This window comes from Cetorhinus maximus, chromosome 3 (assembly GCF_964194155.1).
Source record: "Cetorhinus maximus chromosome 3, sCetMax3.hap1.1, whole genome shotgun sequence".
NCBI classification, from domain to species: domain Eukaryota; kingdom Metazoa; phylum Chordata; class Chondrichthyes; order Lamniformes; family Cetorhinidae; genus Cetorhinus; species Cetorhinus maximus.
The window spans coordinates 52,350,548-52,375,405 of record NC_135881.1 but is presented as its reverse complement, the minus strand read 5'-3'; the positions used below and the strand labels follow the sequence as shown (position 1 = coordinate 52,375,405).

The following is a 24,858-nucleotide window of genomic DNA, read 5'->3' as shown; positions in this document are numbered from 1 at the left end:
AGTTACTCGCTAGAGAATTCCCAGCTTCTTGTAGACACAGTATTTATATGACATGGCCTGTTCAGTTTCTGGTCAATGGTAACCCCCCCCCAGGGGATAGTGGGGATTAAGCAATGGTAATGCCACTGAATGTTAAAAGGGGAGGAGATGGTTAGATTCTCTCTTGTTGGAGATGATCATTGCCTGGTACTTGTCTGGTGCGAATGTTACTTGTCACTTATCAGCCCAAGCGTGTCCAGGCCTTGTTGCATTTGGCCATGGACTGTGTCAGTACCTGGGGAGTCAATTTTGCTGCAGTTCCTTGATGCCAAGGTCAGTCACCTCTTGAGTTTAGCTCTTTTGTCCATGTTTGGACCAAGGCTGTAATGAGATCAGGAGCTTAGCGGCCCTGGTGAAACCAAAACTGAGCATTACTAAACAGGTTGTTGCTAAGTGCTGCTTGATAGCACTGTTGACAACACCTTCCATCACTTTGCTGATGATCGAGAGTTGATGGATTAGATTTGTCCTGCTATTTGTGGACATGACGCACTTGGGCAATTTTCCACATTGTCAGGTTATGTAGCTGTACTGAAGCAACTTGGTTGGTTCTGGAGCACAAATCTTCAGTACTACAGCCAGGATGTTGTCAGGGCCCATAGCTTTTGTATCCAGTGCCTTCAGACATTTCTTGAGATCACATGGAGTAAATCAAATCCTCTGAAGACTGGCACCTATGATGGTGGGGACCATAGGAGAAGACCAAGGCAGGTCATCCATTTGGCACTTCTGGCTGAAGATGGTTGCAAATGCTTTAGCCTTGTCTTTTGCACTTACATACTGGGCTCCAGCAGCATTGAAGATGGAGATGTTTTTGGATTCTGCTTCTTCGGTTACTTGTTTAATTGCTTGCCATTGACAACTGGATGTGGCAGGACTCCTGAGCTTTGATTGACCAGCTGATTGTGGATTCACTTAGCTCTATCTATACCATGCTCCTGCCACTTTTAAGCATGCATGCAGTTCAGTGTTGTTATCTCATTAAGGAATACATCAGCTGTTATAAAATGGCTTACGGTACCTATTTTGCATAGAATTACAACTCTTTTCAGTGAGTTGAAATAATGTGTTGGCATCTACACCCTAAAGCAAATAGTACTTTTATATTCCATAGCCTCCTGTTGATCCTCACTACTTAGTCAATCAAGGTAACATTTTAACATCTGTTCCATGTCCTGTTGAAATGCAAGCACTATCTAGCGCCACACAGTTCCTTCTTCTTAGGCAGTTCCTTGGGATCGAGGATGACTGCTTCTACTCTGGTTCTATGGGTTTTGAGATGGCTGATAATCCAATGCACGATCTGCACACTCTCCCACATGCAGGGCAGTTGGTGTTTGGAAGGTCAGGTAGATGAGTTGTTGGGAAGATAGAGGTGAGGAGAATTTTTTTCTCTCAGAGGGTAGAGAGTCTTTGGAACTTGCTTCCTCAAAAGGCAGGGGAAGCAGTGTTCTTAAACATTTTTAAGGTGAAGCTAGATAGATTCTTGATTAACAAGGAGGTGAAAGGTTATTGGGGTAGGCAGAAGTGTGGGGTTGAGGTTACAATCAGGTCAGCCATGATCTTATTGAATGGCAGAGCTGGCTTGAGGGGCCGAGTGGCCTACTCTTGCTCCTAATTCGTATGTTTGTCTGTTTGTGTACTTCCTCTGACTACTTGGCTTTGCCTCTGCATGTTTCTGATGAAGTTTCCCGATGTGCTCTGTGCCTTCCTGAATGAGCCTTCTCCATTTTGGTCGGTCACAAGCTAGGAAGAGTCATGGATGTCTAAAGGGGAAATCGTGTTTAATTAACTTGCTGGAGTTTTTTGAAGATGCAACAGAAAACGTCGATGAGAGTAATGCTGTTGATGTGGTGTACATGGACTTTGAAAAGGCATTTAACAAGTGTCACACAACTGACTTGAGAGAAAAGTTATTGCTCACGGAATAAAAGGGACAGTAGCGATGTGGATACAAAATTGGCTGAAAAATAGGAAGCAGAGAGTAATGGTCAATGGGTGTTTTTTGGACTGAAGGAAGGTATGTAGTAGAGTTCCCTAGGGGTCAGTATTGGGATCCTTGCTTTTCCTGATATATATTAATGATCTAGATCTTGGTGTGCAGGGAACAATTCAAAGTTTGCGGATGATACGAAGCTTGGGAGGTTGTGAACTTCAAGATGACGTAGACAAGTTGGTGGAGTGGGCAGATAGGTGGCAGATGAAGTTCAATGCGGTGAAGTGTGAGGTGGTGCATTTTGGGAGAAAGGACATGGACAGACAATATAAAATAAGGGGTGGAATTTTGAAGGGAGTGCAGGAGCAGAAAGACTTGGGTGTATATGTACATAAATCATTGAAGGTGGTAGGACAGGTGGAGAGAGCAGTTAATAAATCATATAGTATCCTGGGCTTTATTAGTAGAGGCATAGAGTACAAGAGCAGGGAGGTTATGCTGAATTTATTCCTCCAAATGGTATTCAACATGGAGGATTTCTGATTCATCAGTCGAGGGAGGATGGTAGCAGGAGATTTCCTTGTCCACGTTTAACCTGGTGCTATGAGACTTCATGGTGTCCGGAGTCGATGTTGAGGACTCCCAAAGCAACTCCCTCCCAACTTGTATCCCACTGTGCCTAGGTACCAGATATATGTTTCAACAGGGTCTCTCTCTCTCTCTCTCTGAGAGCAAAGTTCCAGTTAAAACTAGGGATCTGTCCATAAGACACTGAAGCATAATATATCAATTTAAACATTAGTACTGACCTAGGGAACCCTACATTAAGATTGACAAAATTTAATGTCCATCATATATTTCTCCATGGAATGCCCATCTGTTTTTCAAATCCATCAAACTCAGACCATACCTCATAGGAATTTAGCAAATCACTTTTCTTGTAAATTTCATCTAGAAACACTGATACATTCCAAACATTCATCACTATCTGACTTGATGGGCATCCAGCTCACAGAATACTTTACTTCCGATTTTACTTCTACTGGGAAGTGAGAACATTAAGACAATGGCTGGATTCCTCTTTTGTGGGGATATTACCCATATCCACTTCATTCTTCTGTTGGTCATATGGTTCAAATTCAGAGAACATTCAAGGCTAATCATACTCTTGTCAATTTACACTAGTTTCTGCCATTTTTCACAATAACTTCCACGATTGTTGTTTCCTCTTTGAATTTTTTTTTTCTTAGCGTCCAACCCATCCATCTTACACTCTACGTTCCTCCAAGAAAGTCAGTCAGCAAAGGATGTAACTGGGGCCAATCTTTACACACTTTTATATTTATTTACATAGTTACACATTACAAGCTTACACCTCCTAACCCAACAATCACAGTTTTAGTCTGTCTCTGTATAAGGGCTCAAGTGAATCCCCAACTAATGCCCATCACTTGCATAAAATTAAACACAATTTATATGCACACTTAGTAGCACAAAAGCTGGGCCAATGCCTTCAACCTTCAACAGCCTGACAACACAAAGGCAGTGTAGTGGTGGTGGTGGTAAAGTAGAGCTGGGTGTTGCCAGCATGCATGTATTTATATTTAATGTCACTGAGGTCCAGCATGTAGATGAGAAACAGGAAGGAGGCCAAGGTTTAGAGATTCCCTTGCTACAACTGGATAGGTAAAAGTAGAATCAGGCAAGGGCAGTCCCATTCAAAAGGACCAGAGGAGAGGCCAGGAGGAAGATGGCGTGGTCAACAATGTCAAAGGCTGCAAGAAGTATGATGGTGGATGCTGCACCATCAGTGACTTTGTTTAAGGCCATTTCAATGTTGTGGCAGGGCTGGAAACCTGATTGGAGAGGTTTCAACATAGAATTGTGGAAAAAATAGGCACTACTTTGGGAAGCGACAATACATTCAAGAGCTTTAAAGGGGAAAGGGAGGTTGAAGAGGGCTGCAGTAGTCTGGGGATGTCAAGGGTGGGTATTGTTTTGGGAGTGGGAATTGAACCCATGAGCTTCTAATTCATGGGCAACAGTGCTACTAACTGAAGCAAGCAAATGCATCAATCACCAAGGAACACTTTGCAAGAACAAAAGTTTAAACTTTTAAAATTTTATTTATTCATTTTTTTCTTTTTTGCATGCTTTTTCATTACCACCCCCGCCCCCCGCCACACACACAAGGCCACTTGTCACAGGTTGTGCTTTCACAGAGCGCTGACCCTTGTTCTGCTATTAACACATTCTGCTATCTTACCATTTTACCACTATCAGCACCTTCTTTAATCTTTAGCACTACCATTAACACTCCTTTTGTCAATCTCTCCTGAGTTCCCACCTATCCCTGACCTTCTATTTTGCTCCACCACCTCCTAAACAGTATAAAACCCATCACATCTCTGCTTCTCTTTAGCTCTGAAGAGTCAAATGGACTCAAAATGTTAACTCTGCTTCTCTCTCCACAGATGCTGCCAGGCCTGCTGAGTTTTTCCAGTATTTTCTGTTTTTATTTCAGATTTCCAGCATCCACAGTATTTTACTTTTACAAAAGTTTGAATTCCTTGCTTATTTCAATGGCGCATTCTTGAAGATTTCCACTCTCCTTAAGTTCGTGGTGATGCACGAGGCAGAGATATTTCAATGCTGGGAAAGGATTACACATCTTTTCTACAGTTATAAAGCTGTTTAGTTTTTCAATATTGGTCTAAATATTTATCACCTTAGTACCTGGCAGCAGAAATTAGAAACCCGAACTTGGATCTGTGTGTGTGCGTGTGTCTCTTAATTGAATTAAAGGCAGCTGACCTGAAGGCTTTGATGTATCGGAAGATAAGATAGGTTTGAAATGTTAAGTAGGTAAACATGGGAGAAGTTTTAGAATGTAAGAAGTAAAGGGAATATTTGTATTTTTAAACAAACCAGACTAGCTTGAATTCAAAGAGAGGGGATGAAATATTATGCCTAGCCAGGAAAAGTTAAGAAACAGTGTGTTTATTTTTCCCAAAGATTACTGGTAAAATTGGTACTATGAGAGATTTTTATTATCAGGAAGGTAAAGTCCAAAAATATAGTGAAACAATGGGAATTTACATTCAAAGGGAAAAATATGGACAAAGGAAAGAAGGCTGTGTGCAAGGGAAGGCATTCTAAGATCTAAAACATGTGTGAAAATACCTCTAGCATCTACCCTCAAGCTGCTGTTGACAAAGAACTGAAGTTAAGAAAACTCACTTTGAATTGGATTATTCAGGGTATCGTGTTTCTTTGCCTGGGTATTTTAAAATCTGTGTGTCTTACTGTTGCCTTAATGAAAGAGTAATTGGGAGTTAGATTAACTAGGGGATTTAGAAATTATCATAGTAGTAATTTGTAGATCTACGTGTATACTTAAAATCATTTCTTCTATTAATAAAGGTTTAATTTAGTCTTGTAAGAAACCTATAAGAGCTCGGTGGTCTTATTACTATTGAATTCAAGGCACGCACCTCGGAATTTATACAAATTGCAAAACAGTTGTGACAGTTGTCCTCCTTTCATCCCAGGAACGTTTGTTACACCCCCTCTAGGGAAAATATGTCCTTCCTTGGGTAAGGAGACTGAAGCAGTACACAGTACTGTAGGTGTGGCCACACTAATGCCCTGTATGATTGTGATAAAACATCTTCACTCTTATACTCCAATCCCATTGTAGCAAAAGCTAACATTTATCATTTATCTTATTAATTATCTTCTGATTTCTGTGCCCACATATTCATTTTCTGTGATACACATACAAGGACACCCAGGTCCCTCTGTATGCAAACATTTTCCAGCTTCTCGCTGTTCAAAAGAAAATTAATTTAAAAAACATTTTGTATCAAAAGTGGATAAATTTATACTTTGCATGAAGCCTGAATGTCTGCTGTGATTGTGTGCATCCAGAGCCAATGTTCTTCAAAATAATTCATTGTATGTGGTGCTTTGAGATGTTTTAGCAAAAGCATAAATATAATTTTTTTTTAGTTCCAATTAATTAAATGTGACAGTGAACTTCTATATTGCCTTTTGTCCTAAGCTCAGTTCCCATGTAGATGGGCACTCTCTATTAACAGGTACCTATTACAAATTGGATTTGAATATGCCATTTCAAATCTCTGCTACATAGCAATGCAGGCAAGAAAATTCTTCTGAAAACCACAGTAAATTGCAGCTCTAGACAAGCCTCATATTTATCACCTCTACACTACAGACTTGTATCAAAAGGGAGGTCATTTGACCATAATGTTAAAGTTTCATTAAAGTAATACAAAATAAACCCAGTGCCCTGCTCTCTATCCTAGCACTATATCTTTTCCTACTTCAAATATTTATTTACTCTTCTCAAAAACAACTTAAATTTATATTGAATCTTTACCAAAATAAAATACCTTATGGCCCTTCACAGGAGCAATATAAAACGTGACACTGAGCCACATAAGGTCATATGTCAAAAATCTTGGTCAAAGAGGTAGGCTTTAAAGAGTGTCTCAAAGGTGAAGAGCGAGATAGAGAGGCAGACAAGTTTAGGGAGGGAATTCCAGAGCTTGGGGTCTAGGCAACCAAAGACATAGTCACCAATGATGGAGCAGTTAAAATTGTGGATGCTCAAAGAATAAGAATTAAATGAGGGCAGATATCACGGAGGATTGTAGGGATGGAGGAAATTATAGAAATAGGGAGGGATGGTGCCATGGAGGGGTTTGAATAAAAAAAGGATGAGAATTTTAAAATAAAGGTGTTGCTTAACGAAAAAAAGCCAATGTAAGTCAGCGAGCACAGGATTGATAGGTGAATGGAACGTGGTGTGAGTTAAGACCCAGGCAGGAGAGTTTTGGGTGACCTCAAGTTTACAAAGTGTGGAATATGGGAGACCAGCCAGGAGTGCAATGGAGTAGTAGTTACCCCAGAAGTAACAAAGGCATCTTAAAAGACGCAATATTCTCTGCTGCAATGACACAACTGTGTCAAGAAATTTATCCTACGCTCAGCATTCTCATTGCCAACTTCAAATGGATGAAATCTTGTCACTGGCTTCCATAGATCCTTTTAAAACCCAACAAAACTTCTACTAGCAATAGCCAATATGGGTTCATGAAGGGAAGGGTTTGACAATCTGAATTCACGAATTTATTTGATGTGTGACAAAAGGAACCTCGCGGCAGATGTGGTGTACCTGGATTTTAGTATGGATTTTGATATATTTCCTCCATTGAGGATGATGCTAAAACCAAAGAAGGTAGGAGTAAGTGGAAATATTTCACAACACATACTGGGTTATGTGATCGAATGGTTTCAAAGCCTGGATATTTTTTTGTGACAGTCCCCAACTGAAAGAGAAACCAAGACTTCAGTTCCTGGGAATAGCTGTGACTTCAGGTTTTTGACCTCAAGTTGCTAAGGTAACAGCAACCAGATAAAGGACAGAGCCATGATCTGGGCAATGGCCTTAGGTTGCTGGGAAAACAGAAGCTGATTGGGGAAAAAAACAAACATCAGAACAGGCTTAAAAAATTTAAAAGTTCCATTTTTAGCAGAAGTCAGGACAATATAGAGGCTCTGAAGAGCTGTGCGAACAGTCCAGACACTGAGAAGCTGGGTGTTTTTTTAAAACTAAGAGCCAAACATGCCATGTACCAAGGTGTTAAGTGAGAAATCGGAGAGATTTACTTTTGCTGTTCGGATGCTCAAAGCATAATTTGTAGGTTCTACGGAATACAATTTGCCTTCAATTTACCTTTAATGTATGTTGATTTTGGTTAGATTGTTACAATTAAAAGTTTTCAAAAATGAAATCTTGTCCATCGGGTTTTTCCATTGGGTCGTTTGAGAAGTTTGATTCTTATGGTCTCCAGTAATCATAGCAAAATTGGGGGCTCATCTGGGATCTCATTCCCATTAGGCTGCAAAATGGGTTCATTGGAATGTTCCAAAATTTAAGCAAACAAGATTTCACGTGTTTTCGTATTCATTGGGGAATCAATATGGGCACCAATACTCAGGCCCTTTTGAAGAGAACAGATTTGTCTCTTAGTACCTTAGAACAGTTAATGAAAGATAATTTGAAGGCTGCAGCAGAGAAATTAGTGGGTTGACTTGAAATCAGGAGCTAGGAAGGCAGAGATTGTTGAAGAATTGTCTTTCAAGTTACTGGTCTTCCATGGGGATCCTAACATTTAGAGAAATAGAATGCAAAGGGTAGTGGTAAAAGGATTGTCATCAACCTGGAGAGAATTTTACTATTAGGGCAAGTTTAGGGACATCTTTTGTTTGATACCTTCATAAATGATCTGCAGATAGGAGTCACAAACACAATAGCTAACTTTGTATCATCCACAAATTCAATGAAGATGGTAAACTTCAAACTAAACAAGATAAGCTGCAGGAGGATTTGAATATACTTGGGGAATTGAATTTTGAAATTTAAATGTAGAGAAATATAAATTGCTTCACATGGGGACAAAAAAAATCAGGGAGAAACTATTTTTTTTCTATTTAAATCATAATGTGTATGGAAAATGAGAGATCCAAGGGTCCAGAATGACAGACTGAGGCAATTGCAACACTGCTCCATGGAAGGGAGTATAGCAAACCAGATGGTGGGATGTATTAAAAATGTCAATATTAAGTCAAAATAGTGAGGTAATTGTGCCATTTAATAAATTACTGCTCCAACTACACCAAGAATACAGTATACAGTGCTGGTGACTACAGTATAAAGAGGGATATTACAGCTATCGGAAGGATACAGGTGAGAGGAACCAGGATGATTGAGGAAATGGATTATGAGGAGTGATTGGATTAGGATAAATGATTATGTAAATTAGGCATGTTCTCAGTTGGAAAAGGTTCAGAGGTGGTATGAATGGTGTTTTCAAGATTCCAAAAGGAACTACATAATGTAGTTCATGACATGCTGCTTCACCTTTCAGTAGAGCCAGAGAACACATTTTGCAATTGAAAGGAGATGAATTCAAAAGTAATGTGTGGAAAAATATTTCAAAGAGTGAGTATTAAATCTATAAAACAGGCTCTATTATTTTGAGATACAGAATGAATAATTTGAAACATAACACAGTAGTTTTTGTATCATTTATTAGAGACATAAAAATGACCATATGCTATGTTTCAAATTACTCATACTGCATCCCAAAAATGGTAGCATAGTGACAGTGTTACTGCACTGGTAATCCAGAGATATGGACTAATACTCTGGAGATGTGAGTTTAAATCCCACCACAGCAGATGGGGGAATTTAAATTCAATTAGAATCGCAAAATGATTACAACATGGAGTTAAATAAAGCTGGAATAAAAAGATAGTCTCAGTAACAGCGACCATTATCAGATTGTCATAAAAATTCATCTGGTTCACTAATGTTCGATAAGGAAGGAAATTTGCCACCCTTACCCAGTTCAACCTACATGTGACTCCAGATCCAATTTGACTGACTCTTACATGCCCTCTAAAATGACCCAGCAAGCCACTCAGTTGTAGACACAGCTACGGAAAAGTTGAAAAGTAAAACCAACGTACCTAGACACACACTGTCCAGTTGACTCAGTCCACCTCACTAACATTCTTGTGACTTGTGCCAAAATTGGGAGAGTTGTCCCACAGGCGAGTCGAGCAACAACCTGATATACTACCATACTCATCTTACAGCCAACAGCCCAGACTACTTCATCACCAAACCAGAGGTGGGAGCATAGTCAATCGGGAGGGAAAACTCTACATTGACTCCAGCCCTGAAGAAACCTCATGGCATCAGGTCAAGCATGGCAAAGAAATCTCCTGATTACCACTTATTGTCTCCCTCATGTGATGAAACAGTATTCTTCCCCATGTTGAGCATCATCTTTTAAAATTAATTCTTTCCTGGGATGTAGGTGTCACTGGCTAAGGCATTTATTACCCATCTCGAATTGCCCTTGAACTGAGTGGCTTGCTAGGCCATTGCAGGGCGTACTTAAAAGTTAAGCACATTGCTCTGCTCTGGAGTAATATATAAGCCAGAGTGGATAAGGACAGCAGATTTCCTCTGCTAAAGGACATTAGTGAACCAGATGGATTTTTATGACAATTAATGATAGTTTCATAGTCACTATTACTGAGACGTGGGGTGGAGCTTTCCACTCTGTGCCTAAGTCCGTTGGTGGGAGCAGGAAGTCGAAGTGACTTGTGGTGGGTAAGCACATCGAATTGTGCGCTGCTCATCTGATTAATTATGCAGCCGGGAGGATTACGTTGCATCCCGTGGCAGGGTGAGCAGGAAGTCACGTGCCCCGCCATCATGTCCAGGCACCATATTTAAAAGGCACCTGGACAGCCAGTAATTCAGCGCACCAGGGCCTCAGGGCACCTAGATGGCCTCCAGAAGGCAACATGATCCCACGGTTCAGTGATGTCTCCCTGGAGACTTTTCAGGGCAGGGATGTCCTCCTAACTCACCACAGCAGCTGGGAAGAGGTCACCAGGGTGATCAGTGGCAAAAGGGTGCAGAGGATAAGTGCCCTGCAGTGCAGGGAATGCATGAATACATTAAATGAACCCTCTACTCACCTCACCATTTTCTGTATTTATCATGGGACGTGGACGTCAATGGCATCGCCAGCATGTGTGCTGCCCATCTCTAGATGCTGGGGCGCTGCCTCATTATCCCATTGCAGTCCATGTGGTCTGCTAGTAGGGAAGCAACTGCAGGTTGCTGACCTAGCCACACTGAAGGCGCTGGCATTGTAGGCTGGGGGGGTTGGAGTAGAGGGCAGCTTGAAGATGCTATTATCTGGCTAGGACAGTTGGGACCCACAAGCTCCCATTGTCATTTCTTACCGTCGAGAAACAGATTTTTACTCCTCCATCACATTTTCCGACCCCTGACAATATTCCGGCAATAGCACTGAAGACTTGTGCTCCAGAACTTGCCCCTAGCCAAGCTGTTCCAGTACAGCTACAACACTGGCATCTACCTGGCTATGTGGAAAATTGCCCATGTATGTACTGTACACAAAAAGGACAAATCCAACCCGACCAATTACCGCCCCATCAATCTACTCTCCATCATCATTAAAGTAACGGAAGGGGTCATCAACAGTGCTATCAATAACCTGCTCACTAATGCCCAGTTTGGGTTCCGCCAGGGACAATCAGTTCCTAACCTCATTACAGCCTTGGTTCAAACATGGACAAAACAGCTGAACTCAAGGTGAGGAGAGAGTGACTGCCCTTGACATCAAGGCTGCATTTGACTGAGTGTGGCATCAAGGACCCCAGCAAAACTAGAGTCAATGAGAATCAAGGGAAAGATTCTCCATTTTGGAGTTATACCTATCACTAAGGAAGATGGCTGTGATTGTTGGAGGTCAGTCATCTCAGCTCTAGTATATCACTGCAGGAGTTCCTCAGGGTAGTGTCCTTAGCCCAACCATCATCAACCTTCCTTCCATCATAACCTCAGAAGCGGAGATGTTCGCTGATGATTTTGTTCAGCACCATTCGTGACTCCTCAGATACTGAAGCAGTCAGTGTCCAAATGCAGCAAGACCTAGACAATGCCCAGATTTGGGCTGACAAGTAGCAAGTGACATTCGCACCACATAAGTGTCAGGCAATGACCATCTCCAACAAGAGAGAATCCAACCATTGCCCCTTGATATTCAATGGCATTACCATCACTGAATCCCCCCACTGATCAACATCATTGACCAGAAACTGAACTGGACCAGCCATATCAATACTGTAGCTACAAGAGCAGATCAGAGGCTAGGAATCATGCAATGAGTAACTCACCTCCTGACTCCCTAAAGCCTGTCCGCCAGCTACAAGGCACAAGTCAGGAGTGTGATGGAATACTCCCCACTTGCCTGGATGAGTGCAGCTCCCACAACACTCAAGAAACTCGACACTGTCCAGGGCAAAGCAGCCCGCTTGATTGGCACCACATCCACAAATATTCACTCCCTCCAGCACCGATGCACAGTAGCAGCATCTACAAGATGCACTGCAGGAATTCACCAAGGCTCCTTCGACAGCACCTTCCATACACACGACCACTATTATCGAGAAGGACAAGGGCAGAAGAGGGGAATACCACCACCTGGAAGTTCCCCTTCAAGTCACTCACATAGAAACATAGAAACTAAGAGCAGGAGTAGGCCATTCGGCCCTTCGAGCCTGCTCTGCCATTCATTATGATCATGACTGATCATCCAACTCAATACCCTGCTCCCGCTTTCTCCCCATATCCTTTGATCCCTTTCACTCCAAGAGCTATATCTAACTCCTTCTTGAAAACATAGAAAGTAGTTGAGGCCAAAACATTGTGTGGTAACAAATTCCACAGGCTCACCACTCTCTGGGTGAAGAAATTTCTCCTCATCTCAGTCCTAAATGCTCTACCCTGTATCCTCAGACTGTGACCCCTGGTTCTGGACTCCCCCACCATCGGGAACATCCTTCTTGCATCTACCCTGTCTAGTCCTGTTAGAATTTTATAGGTTTCTGTGAAATCCCCTCTCATTCTTCTGAACTCCAGCAAATATAATCCTGACTCAATCTCTCCTCATATGTCAGTCCCGCCATCCCAGGAATCAGTCAGGTAAGCCTTCGCTGCACTCCCTCTATAGCAAGTACATCCTTCCTCAGATAAGGAGACCAAAACTACACACAATATTCCAGGTGTGGTCTCACCAAGGCCCTGTACAATTGCAGCAAGACATCCCTGTTCTTGTACCCAAATCCTCTGGCAACGAAGGCCAAGATACTATTTGCCTTCTTTACCACCTGCTGCACCTGCATGCTTACCTTCAGCGACTGGTGTACGAGGACACACAGGTCTCGTTGCACATTTCCCTCTCTCAATTTATAGCCATTCAGATAATAATCTGCCTTCCTGTTTTTGCTACCAAAATGGATAACTTCACATTTATCCACATTATACTGCATCTGCCATGCATTTGCCCACTCACTCAGCTTGTCCAAGTCACACTGAAGCATCTCTGCATCCCCCTCACAGCTCACCCTCTCACCTAGCTTTGTGTCATCTGCGAATTTGGAGATATTACACTTAATTCCCTCATCTAAATCATTAATATATATTGTGAATAGCTGGGGTCCCAGCACCGATCCCTGCGGTACCCCACTAGTCACTGCCTGCCATTCGGAAAAAGACCGGTTTATTCCTACTCTTTGTTTCCTGTCTGCCAGCCAGTTTTCTATCCATCTCAATACACTACCCCCAAAGCCATGCACTTTAATTTTACACGCCAATCTCTTATGTGGGACTTTGTCAAAAGCCTTCGGAAAGTCCACATAAACTACATCCACTGGCTCCCCCTCATCAACATCATCCTGATTTGGAAATATATTGCCGTTCCTTCACTGTCGCTGGGTCAAAATCCTGGAACTCCCTTCCTGCAGCACTGTGGGTGTACCTACACCCCAAGGACTGCAGCGGTTCAAGAACACAGCTCATCACCACTTTTGCAAGGGCAACTAGGGATGGGCAATGAATGCTGGCCCAGCCAGTGAAGCCCACATCCCGTGAATGAATGAAAAACTTCATGGCCCAGAATATCCCTCACTCTACTATTACCATCAAGAAAGGGAATAAACCCTGGTTCAATGAGGACTGTGGGAGAGCATACCAGGAGGAGCACCTAGAAATTATGTGCCAAGCTGATGAAGTTACATGACAGGACTACAAATATGTCATACAGACGAAGCAGCATGCTATAAACAGATCTAAATGATTGTACAAACAACTGATCAGAACAAACTTTTGCAGTCATGGTACACCAGTCGTGAATGGTGGTGGATAATTAAACATCAACAAATGATGGAAGGTACCGTCGACAGTACTAACAAGTGGCACTTAATGTGCAAAATCTGCTCTCCAATATTCAGTTTGAGGTCTGCTTTACCAGGTTGGCATCTGTTAAGACAACTGAACTCCTAACCTCATTTCAATCATGGCCCAAACATGGATAAAACAGATGAATTCAAGAGATGAGATGAGGGTACTGCCAGCATTTGACCAAGTGTAGGATCAAGGGGCCCTCGTAAAAATCAAATCAATGGGAATCAGGGGAAAATTTCTCCACTGGTTGGAGGCCATACCTAGCACAAAGGAAGACGGTGTGGTTGTTGGAGACCAATCATCTCAGCCCCACAACATTGCTGCAGGAGTTCATCAGGGCAACGTCTGAGGTCCAACCATCTTAAGCTGCTTCATCAATAACCCTTTCTCCATCACGAGGTCAGAACAGGGATATGTTTGCTGATGCTTATAGATTGTTTAGTTCCAGTCGTTACTCCTCAGACAATGAAGAAGTCGTCCATGCCCAGAAGCAGAAAGGCCTGGACAACATCATGTATGGGCTGATGAGTTGGCAAATAACGCCCATGTGACAAGTGTTGGGCAATGACCATCTTCAACAACAGGGAATCTAACCATTTCCCCATGATATTCAGTAGCATTATTATAAGAACATGAGAAATAGGAGCAGGAGGTGGCCATTAGGCCACCTGAGCCTGCTCTGCCATTCAATAAGATCATGGCTGATCTGATCGTGACCTTAACTTCACTTTTCTGCCTGCCCTGTATAACCCTCAACTCCCTAGTCTAACACAATATTGAATATATTCAATGACCTAATCTCCACTGCTCACTCCAAACACTAATGACCCTCAGAGACGAAATTCCCTTCATCTCCATCTTCAATGGCAGACCCCTTATTTTGAAACTGTGACCCAAGTTCCAGATTCCCTCATGAGGAGAAACATCGTCTCAACATTTACCCTGTCAAGCCCCCCTCAGAATCTTACTCCATCCCCTTACAATAAAGGCCAACATTCAGTTTGCCATCCTAATTACTTGCTGTACCTGCATGCTGACTTTGTGATTCATATACAAGGAAACCCAGGTCCCCTTTGTACCACAACATTCTGAAGTCTCTCTCCACTTAAGTAATATTCTGCTTTTCTATTCTTCCTGCCAAAGTGGACAACCTCACTTTTCCCATATTATACTCCATCTGCCAAATTTTTGCCCACTCATTTAACTACCTATAACCCTGTGCAGACTCTGTATCCTCCTCACAGCTTGCTTTCCTACCTATCTTCGTGTCATCAGCAAATTTGGCTACAATACAGTCGTTCCCTTCAAATCAGTAATATAGATTGTAAATAGTTGAGGCCCAGCAATGATCCTTGAGGCATTCCACTAGTTACAGTTTACCAACCTGAAAAAGACCAACTTATCCCAATTCTCTGTTTCCTCTGTCCATGCTAATATTCACCCCGAACACCATAAGCTTTTGTAGTAGCCTTTTATGTGGCACCATTTTGAATGCCTTTTTGAAAACCCAAATACACCGCACCAACTGGTTCCTCTTTACGCACCTTGCTTGTTACATCTCCAAAGAACTTTAATAAATTTGTCAAACATGATTTCCGCTTCACAAAACCTTGTTGACATTGCCTGTGTCTATTATGATTTTATTTCCTCAGTTGACCATGGCTGAGCTGGCACATTGAAGGTGATGATGAATTCCATCGTCTATGTCTGCCTTCACCTAGATGAAGCTCCCAGGATACGAAAAATAGTCCACATTTTCCAGGATCTTGCCACTGATCTTAATCAACGGAGGACGCGTTTTGCTGTGGGAGTTGGTTGGAAATGGACCTTAATTTTCCAGATGTTCAGTGAAAGGCTAATTTTCTCTTAGGCTTCAAAACAGGAGTTGCCAATGACAGAGCTCGGTTTCTGAGTGAGGGCGCAAAGAAGCATCATCTGCATACTGAAAGGTCTTTCACAGAGGTTGGAGTGCTTTGGGTTTTGAATTGAAGGCGGCGTAAGTTGAACAGTTGCCCGTCTGTTCTGTTCATTATGTCCACACCTGTAGGTAGTTTGTTGGAGGTGAGGCGCAGTACAGCAGCGAGTAAAATGAAGGAGAGAGCTGAAACAAAGACATAGAAAACAGGAGCAGGAGTAGTCATTTGGCCATTCGAGCCTACTTCACCATTCAATATGATGGTGGCTGATCTTCTATGTCAACGCCATACTCCTGCTCTCTCCCCATACCCCTTGATGCCTTTAGAATGCAGAAATCTATTTCCTTCTTAAATATATTCAGTGACTTGGCCTCCACGGTTTTCTGTGGTAGAGCATTCCACAGGTTCACCACCCTCTGAGTGAAGAAGTTTCTCCTCATCTCAGTCCTAAGTGGTCTACCCCGTATCCTGAGAGTTTTAAATTCTCTTCTAGAGTCGTAAAAATCTCATTATCACCTTTTAAAGTGGAACTAAAACTCAACTTCTCCTTTCCTTAACACATGAATACAGAAATACAAATTGAACTTAAAAGTATACCTCATTCTTAACACGCCCAAATACACATATGACTTACTTAAACTCTCTCTATTTCCTAACACAGTCAAAAGCACCCAGAAACGCTATCCAATACACTCCAGCCTGCCGGTCCATTTCTCTCATTCTGAGAGAAATCAAAGTGTGACATCATAGGAAAACAGAGAAGTCATTGGTTGGTGAATGTTTTGCTTGTTTATCTTCAAAACCCATAATTTATAAGCAATTGTAAGGCTAGCAGTAGTAAAGGTTATTGGGAGTAAAGGTTATTGCTTATTAATTATAAATTAAGAAAAATAAAGTAATTAACACATACTAAGATGGTAGGATAAGTTGTATGTTGCGACTGCAGAATATGGGAGCTCCTGGTGTAATCCAGGGCAAACATGTCTGTACTAAGTGTCTGCAGCTTGAGGAGCTTCAGTTCAGGGTCATTGAGCTGCAGGCCAAGCCACAGACACTGCCACACATCAGGAACGGGGGGAATGTTACTTGGACACTTTGTACCAGGAGGCAGTCACATCCCTTAGGATAGGGGTTTTTGGTTTGGCCAGTGGTCAGGGCCAGGAAGATTGACTGCGAATGAGGCACGTATGGAGACCCAGAAGGTAGAAGTGGAGGAGCCTCAGTTTTTGCAATTGTCCAACAGTTTCAAGGTGCTTGAAACCTGTAAGGATGAAAGTGGGGGCTGCAGTGTAGATGTGCGAACTGACCAAGGCACCATGGTACAGGGAAGCCATTTATGCGGGGGGAGTACATAAGAATAGTGGTAGTAGGCGACAGTATATTCAGAGGGATAGATACAGTTCTCTGTAGCCAAGCGCGAGAATCCAGAAAGCTGTGTTGCCTGCCTGGTGCATTGGTTCAAGACATCTCCTCAGAGTTGGAGAAAAACTTGCAGTGGGAGGGGGAGGATCCAGTGCTAATGGTCCACGTAGGTAGAAAACAGCGCGAGGGCGGCGCAGCAGGTAAAACAGCGCGAGGGCGGCGCAGCAGGTAAAACAGCGCGAGTGTGGCGCAGCAGGTAAAACAGCGTGAGGGCGGCGCAGCAGGTAAAACAGCGCGAGGGCGGCGCAGCAGGTAAAACAGCGCGAGGGCGGCGCAGCAGGTAAAACAGCGCGAGGGCAGCGCAGCAGGTAAAACAGCGCGAGGGCAGCGCAGCAGGTAATCCCCAACTGTCAAAGTGCGCTCTTTCATGCTTGCGCGCAAAAGAGCGCATTGCTCCCTGAAATTAAGTGCTGTCTCAGGGAGAGCGCTGAATGTTTAAAAAACTTTAAAAATAGAGAAATAAAAACATTATTAACATGTCCCCCTAATGTGACACTGTCACACGAGATGGGACATGTTAATAAATATGAGTGAAACTTTAATAAACTTTTTAAAAAATGAGATGAAACCTCATCCCGCCAACGAGGTTTTATCTTTTTTCAGAAGCCCGCTGGGGCTCCTGGCCTGCCTGCCAGCCTTAAGGCTGGACGGGCAAGTCTTTCAATGAGCTTAATGATCCTGTCAATGGCCTCAATTGGCCATTGACAGGTCAGCAGGTGAACAGCTGATTTCGCTGTCCGCCCGCCTTCCTAAAAATTTTAATGGACCGGGATGACGTCGGGGGTTCCTCTCGACGTCATCCCGTGTCATTTTCCTGTTGGCGAACGGGCGCCGCCCCCAAATCGCCGACGGGAAAATTCTGGCCAGTGCGTTCATTTATTTTTCCCAAGGATTATTAATAAAATGGGTATTATGAAAGGATATAATTAGAAGAGGTAAAGTTCAAAAGACATAGTGAAAGGAAGAGAAGGCTGTCGGTAAAAAGGAGAGGGATTCTAAGATCTAAAGCCTCCAGCCTGTAAGCCTCAAGCTGCTGTGTGCAAGGACCCAGAGCTAAAAGAAACTCATTTTGAATGCGACTGCCCAGAGTGCGCTTTGCCATGGGTCTGTTTGAATCTATGTGCTTTACTGTTGTCTTAACGGAGGTGTAACTGAGAGTCAGATTAATTAGGGGATTTTTTTTTAATGAAGTTATTATCGTAGTAATTTGTAGACATATATTTGTGCTTACAATCTTTTAATTAATAAATGTTTAATTTAATTTTATAAAAACCTCAAGACTCGGCGGTCTTATTATAACTGAATTCAAAGTCAGCATCTCGAAAAATACAAATTGCAAAAATTGATTACGACAGTTGTTTCAAGTTTCCCTCTGGGATTTGAGCAACTCAGCATTTACCATCGGCTGTGTCATAACACAGGGTCACTGAATATTTTTAAGGCAGAATTAGATAGATTTTTGATTGACGAAGGAGACAAAGAATAAAAGGGGGTAGACAGGAAAGTAGAGTTGAGGCCAAAATCAAACCAGCCATAATCTTATTGAATGTCGAAGCAGGCTCAAGGGGCCACACCGCCTACTCCTGCTGCTCACTTTTTAGTTCATATGTTCGTCAGTCCCTTCCTGTCACACTCTGGTTATCATTACCTGTATCATTACCCTGCACTATTGCCTTGTCCTTTCTCTTTAACTTTCCAAATCTCCCACCACTATTTAGTTTAAAGCTCTCTCTACACCCCGACACTGGTTCCAGCATGGTATCACTGAATCCCCCACTATCAACATCCTGGGGGTTACCATTAACCAGACACTTAACTGGACCAACCATATAAATACTATGGCTTCAAGAGCAGATCAAAGATTGGAAATTCTGCAATAGTAATTCACCTCTCGTTACCCCAAAACCTGTTCAGCATCTTCAAGGTTCAAGTCAAGAGTGTGATGGAATACCAATTACTTGCTTGAATGAGTGCAGCTCCAATAATACTCATCCATTCAGGATATAGCAATCCCCTTAACTGCCACCCCATCCACCACCTTAAACATTAACTCCCTTCACTGGCGGCACATAGTGGCAGCAGTGTACATGATCTGCAGGTTGTATTGCAGCAACTTGCCAAGGCTCCTTCGACAACACCTTCCAAACCTGCAATCTCTATCACTTAGAAGAACAAGGGCAGCAATCATGTGGGAACACCACCACCTGTAAGCTTCTGTCCAAGTCACCCACCACCCTGACTTGGAAATACATCACAGTTCCTGTACCATCACTTGGTCAAAATCCTACAACTTCCTAACAGCACTGTGGGTGTACCTTGACATTGACTGCAGCAATTCCAAATGCTAGCTCACCCCCACCTACTCAAGGGCAATTAGGGGTAGACAATAAGCCCACATCCCATGAACAACTAAAAAAAAAATTTGCATACTGGGGAGGAACAGGTAAGTTTGGACCTGTGGTTTTCAAGGCTTTCCAGTAGTGGAGACTTTACTTGCCTCATGTCTGGGGCTGTTGTAGATTAAATGATAGAGACTAAATTTCAATAATTAACCAAAAACTTCATTATTGCTGTATCTTGTGAGTACCAGGATGGTAATTTAAGTTAAAATGACTTTAGATTTTTTTGTCTAGCCAGTTCTATGTTCCTACATAATCACTACGTATGGAAGATCACATTGGTTCCAAGTCACTGATAATTCAATAAATATAGATTGGTGATGTGATGTGTTGTTTTCCCTTGCATATTTTCTACACTGCGTTCCATCTGCCATGTTCTTGCTCACTCACCCAACCCACCCATATTTCTCTGCATTCTATTTGCATCCTCCTCACTTACTTTCCTACCTAACTTTGCATTTGTGCAAAGTTGGATTAATTTCAGCATAGCTTGGAAGGCCCCCACTAATCTTGCTTTAGGAGATGTTTCCCTTTTGATTTGACTATTCATGCAATCATTTAGTAGTACTGTCCTGGTTAATGCCAGATCCTCTGATCTAAAGGCTATTTGTCTGAAGGGAGCCACGTGTTACAAAGCACGTAGTTACCTCCTGAGAAGGATCAAATGTCATCTGCCCTTAATTTACACAGAATGCAGTGCTGGTTCTTCCTATTGCTGTTCATAAGTATTACACACTGTCAGTGCTGACCTTTTTAATTTAATAAAAAAAAGTTTGCATCAAGGAAAATAAAATTGTCCATGGGATTGACTAAGTTGTCAAATCCTCAGCAAGATCAATGGTAATGTTTTCTCTATACCAATGCTGCCTCTTGCTCAAAAATGTCATACTTCTTGTGGTTGGATTTCTTGGGGTCACTACACTCGTCTATCTTATTTTGAATTATATAGAAACCATAGGTTGATTTTGTGAAACAAATTTAGCATAGCGCTGTAAAATATTTTGATGATAAGCATTTTGTATTACTGTCTCATAATTGTGAATGAAAAGTCACATATCACACAGTACATTACACTTTTCGTAGCTGTTTCTACAAAACTACTAAACCATGGAGGCAACTAATTTGCTTTGAGGCTGATAATGTTTTTCAGGGGTCAATGCCAAAAGGCATAGAGTACAGAGAGTCGAGGTGCACTTACTGTGCTTTTACTTTGTGTTTTACCTCCTCATAGGCTAATGGTTTTGTTTGCTTTTATCCATTTTATTTATTCTCTATATGGCCATCAAGCCAAATTAGATTGGTAGCTGGCGTTACCAGATACATTTATTACTTGCAGCTGTTTCTAGTTTGTCTAGAAAGATAGCTTTTCTTTCTTTTGTACATTTGTCTTGAAAGAGACTGTGTTATTTCTTGCAGTTTCATCACCCAGTGCCAAACAGCTTAGCCTCTGAGAAACCTAAAAATAGAAACTTAAAAAGAAGTGGAACCCCAGACAGGTTAGATTAATTTTGATACCCCTATCTAAACTACCCAAGAGAATGAGACCTGTTCTGAACTTCTGGCAATGAGGATTCTGACATCAGAATTGCAGATGATGGGCTTTATACAACACAGCAGCAAGATACAATGTACAGCACCTATTATCTGTATCATGATAACATTTTCATGTGCATGCTTACTAAGTGATTTCTTCAGAAGCTATTATTCTAGGCTATTAACCAACATTGTGTGAAGGATGTGCAATGGAGAAAAGCACTTCACATGAATTTAAATGAAACTAGAAATTCATTAACACAAATTAAATCCTTTTCGGTTGTGAAGAATTCAGGTTTAAAATAGTATAGTAATAACTTCCTTCTATACGAAGGGAACCAAGTAATATTTGTAAAAGTAAAAATTTCAGTTTTCTAAAAAGAACTAGAAACATTTGAATTATTATTCTTTTGAATGTTCCTTAACGATTTACATGCAGAATCACTAGACAATAAAGGCTACACATCAAACAGCAATTATTACTTGAGTAACAATTATGATTTCATGGACAGCATATACTTGGTGAATAATTCAAAATCATGTGGTTTCTACATAATCTATTATTCCCTGCAAGTGCTCCTGGCATGTTATACAACACTGCTGTATTTTCAAATTAAAATCTGTACATAAATTTCAGGCATAAGCAAACACACTTTATTGAAAAATGCTTCCAAGGAAACTCTTCAAAGTGTCTAAGTTGGTCAAAAGGGATTCAACACCATTGTAGCACGAAAGCAGCAGTTTCAAAGTGATACTTCCAAAGTATGAAACATTTCATTCTTTATCTCCCCTCCCTTACAGGGCACAGTGTCCTTTATGATGTTAATATTTTTCTTTACACTTCCACCATTTACAGTTTTTTGATTCCGTCAATCATGTTTTTGAGTTATGTAGTGCACACTAACATTTGCTACACTCAGGATGAATGCATTTTATGTAAATTGAGTCCAAATCTGATCCAAAATATTTACCAACACTTTGCAAAGCATTTTTAATGCTCTCTAGAGATCTGACCTGTGACACAAATCAGGATTTGATTCCTTTTTACTGCACGCGATAATTTCCTGTGATACAAATTCTGCGTTCTTCAAACTCAGATGTTGGTCTAAGGACATGAAAAAGGTTTGAGCTGAGTAGCTTAATCCAAGTCCTACTGCCAAACAAAATAAAAAAGTAACTCTGGTGGTGGTGGGTAGAAGAGGGCTTGGTGTTCAAGTCCATCCACATATTTATGCTCTTATCATACCAAGACATACCAACAAAAGCAGTTATCCTTTACTTCCAGTTCCATTAAACCTCAAACAAACTGAATGGAAGAAGGTTCAGCTTTCATTAATATGTGCTCTACAGCTTCTTTTTTCTATGCTACCTTTTTTGCTCTAGCCAGGATCACAAATGGTGGCAAGTGATAACTAAATCCATGTATACACCCCTAGCATATATTTTTTCAAAATTTATTCTGCAAATTTTAGCAAATGACAGCACGGCAAATTAGCATTTATCTGACAAGCCAATGAAAACAGCTGCCAAGTAGCAAATTTTAAATACTAAATGGGTACCAAGCAAAGTTAACAAAGTAGTTTTCGCTTTGAAGCCTTTCATTAAAAAACATATTCAAACCCACCTAGCAATATAACGTTCATCAGAATAACAAAGTTCAATTAAAATGTATCAATGAAATGTTTAACCTGCATCCATATATCAGGAATTGAATTCATGGTGAAGTGCTCTGGAGTTTGTTTCAGGTTTGAAAGGACAATTCATACTGGCATACATGATATCAGAATATTATGACATGCGCAGTTAGGTTAAAATGTCTAACAGTATCACCAGTTGCTACAACTAATTCAGAATTAATTTTGAGGTAAAATTAAAATTTTCTATTTCCTACTGCTTCTCAACTTAGACCCTTTGAGATCTAAATCCAAGGAGAGCACATTCATGCTGCAGTCAGCAATTGGGTTCGACTTTTGGGTTTGCATAGGGATTCAATCTTGATATTAACCGCATTTGTACAATGTCTTTAGCATACAATTGCCCCAGAATTAAAAATGGTGCATGAATACATCCTTAAATGACAAAATACTAAAAAATCATGTTTGGGTTCTCACAAATAAATATCTTTAATCTCTAACTACACACTTTGAATACTTGTAGACTCACTTTTTGCACAATTCATTTTTATTATAGTTTAACAGTAAATTACAAATGCATATTGCTTTTATGCTAAGTTATTTCAAAAACAAAGCATGTTGGTAAGTACACCTATTTCAGATAAATGGTTGCTGACTGTAATTCTTCTTACAATAGCATTCACAAAGTGATGCTGCTTGAAATAAAACAACTTTTAACATCTCGGTTAACCCGGAAAATAGAAATACTCAGATCCCATTTTACAGACTTGAACAAATATTTTAACATTCTCTTATATTCGCAGGCTGACAGTATTCAGATCACCTTTAAGGCTATGATTATACATTAGTGACAAAATCATAAGTATGACAAATTCTGTTTATATAAGAATTAAAATGTCTTGATAAATTATGGGTGAAAAATCATAACACTGCAGGGAGCTCATTGGGCTGCAGCATTTTTATTGCAGTTAACTATGAAATTGCGCTAAATTTCCTCAACATACATTACTTTTAACACAGCACATTCCACTTTTGCTGTGCTTTGGTATATAATAAAAGTAGCGTCATTAAAAGTACTACATTTTTAATATATTTGTTTCTGTGACTTACCTTTCTTGGCCCTCTTGGCCTGTCCTCCAGCCAGTCAGTCACCTGCTCCTCAATGTCCTCAATAGTTGAAGCTTCTTCGTGTAATGGTACATATGCGATACTTCCAGAGGTAGGGGCCATGTACAGTGGAAACTCAGATTTTGGTTTCTTTACCTTGGGCCTTTTTTCTTCTGCAAGGTACAAAATGTCTTTTCAGCATAAACTGTTGAAAGATCAATAAAAAAGCTTTTTGCATTTTTAAAAACTGACAAATCTGTTAACACCTGCAATACATATCTAAATGGGGGTGAAACAATACCATTAGGTAATTATGTTACCTTCAATGATTCATAAATGTAAATTAGAAATAAAAGACAACATCAATTATTTCAAATGCTATAATGATATTGAGCAAGCTGTGAACTGTTGTAAAGGAAAGAGGCTTTTCTTGTTTTTAAATTTGCTCACAACAAAGAAATGGAAAACTGCCAACAAATCTCAGAAAGGTGTAGACATAACATCATAGCTCACTAAGTCTGTGCAAAGATGCACCCAGTAGGGTAATATTTAGCTTCAGCAGATTATCTATTCACACCTCTTGTCTTCTGCTGCAACACATTGCTTTAATGAGACCCCATGTTGCATTCTCTCAATTTGCAAATTGCATCGAATTCCCCACTACCATACCACTTCTGTCCCTAGAGGACACTGCACAATCTCCGTTGTAAAGCAGATAGACATGCAGGCAGATTAGCAATTAGGTCATGAAAAACAGCCAGAATAAAACAGCTCCATGCCAATCTGCATGATTTGCATTTACCCTCTCAAAAAGATGTTAATGTTATCATTAACTGTGCTTCCAAACTATGATTTACCATATTAAGAACACAACCAACAGCTATGAGATACACAGCAATATCCTTCTGTGCAGTTTAGGACATCATGGAAATGTTAGCAAATCTTTTTTTCCACGTGTGGTTTTTGTTTAGGACAATCAGCATTAAAGCAA

At 41.0% G+C, this 24,858-nt stretch overlaps 1 protein-coding gene across 1 annotated transcript in view; it reads right to left on the bottom strand.

The window, feature by feature from the left end:
• Positions 1–24,858, bottom strand: part of dnajc1 (DnaJ (Hsp40) homolog, subfamily C, member 1) — a 291,590-nt gene that overhangs the window by 95,645 nt on the left and 171,087 nt on the right. The window contains exon 8 of the mRNA XM_078538335.1: positions 23,871–24,040. Coding sequence (XP_078394461.1) covers positions 23,871–24,040 — 170 coding nt within the window. The remainder of the gene's footprint in view (positions 1–23,870; positions 24,041–24,858) is intronic.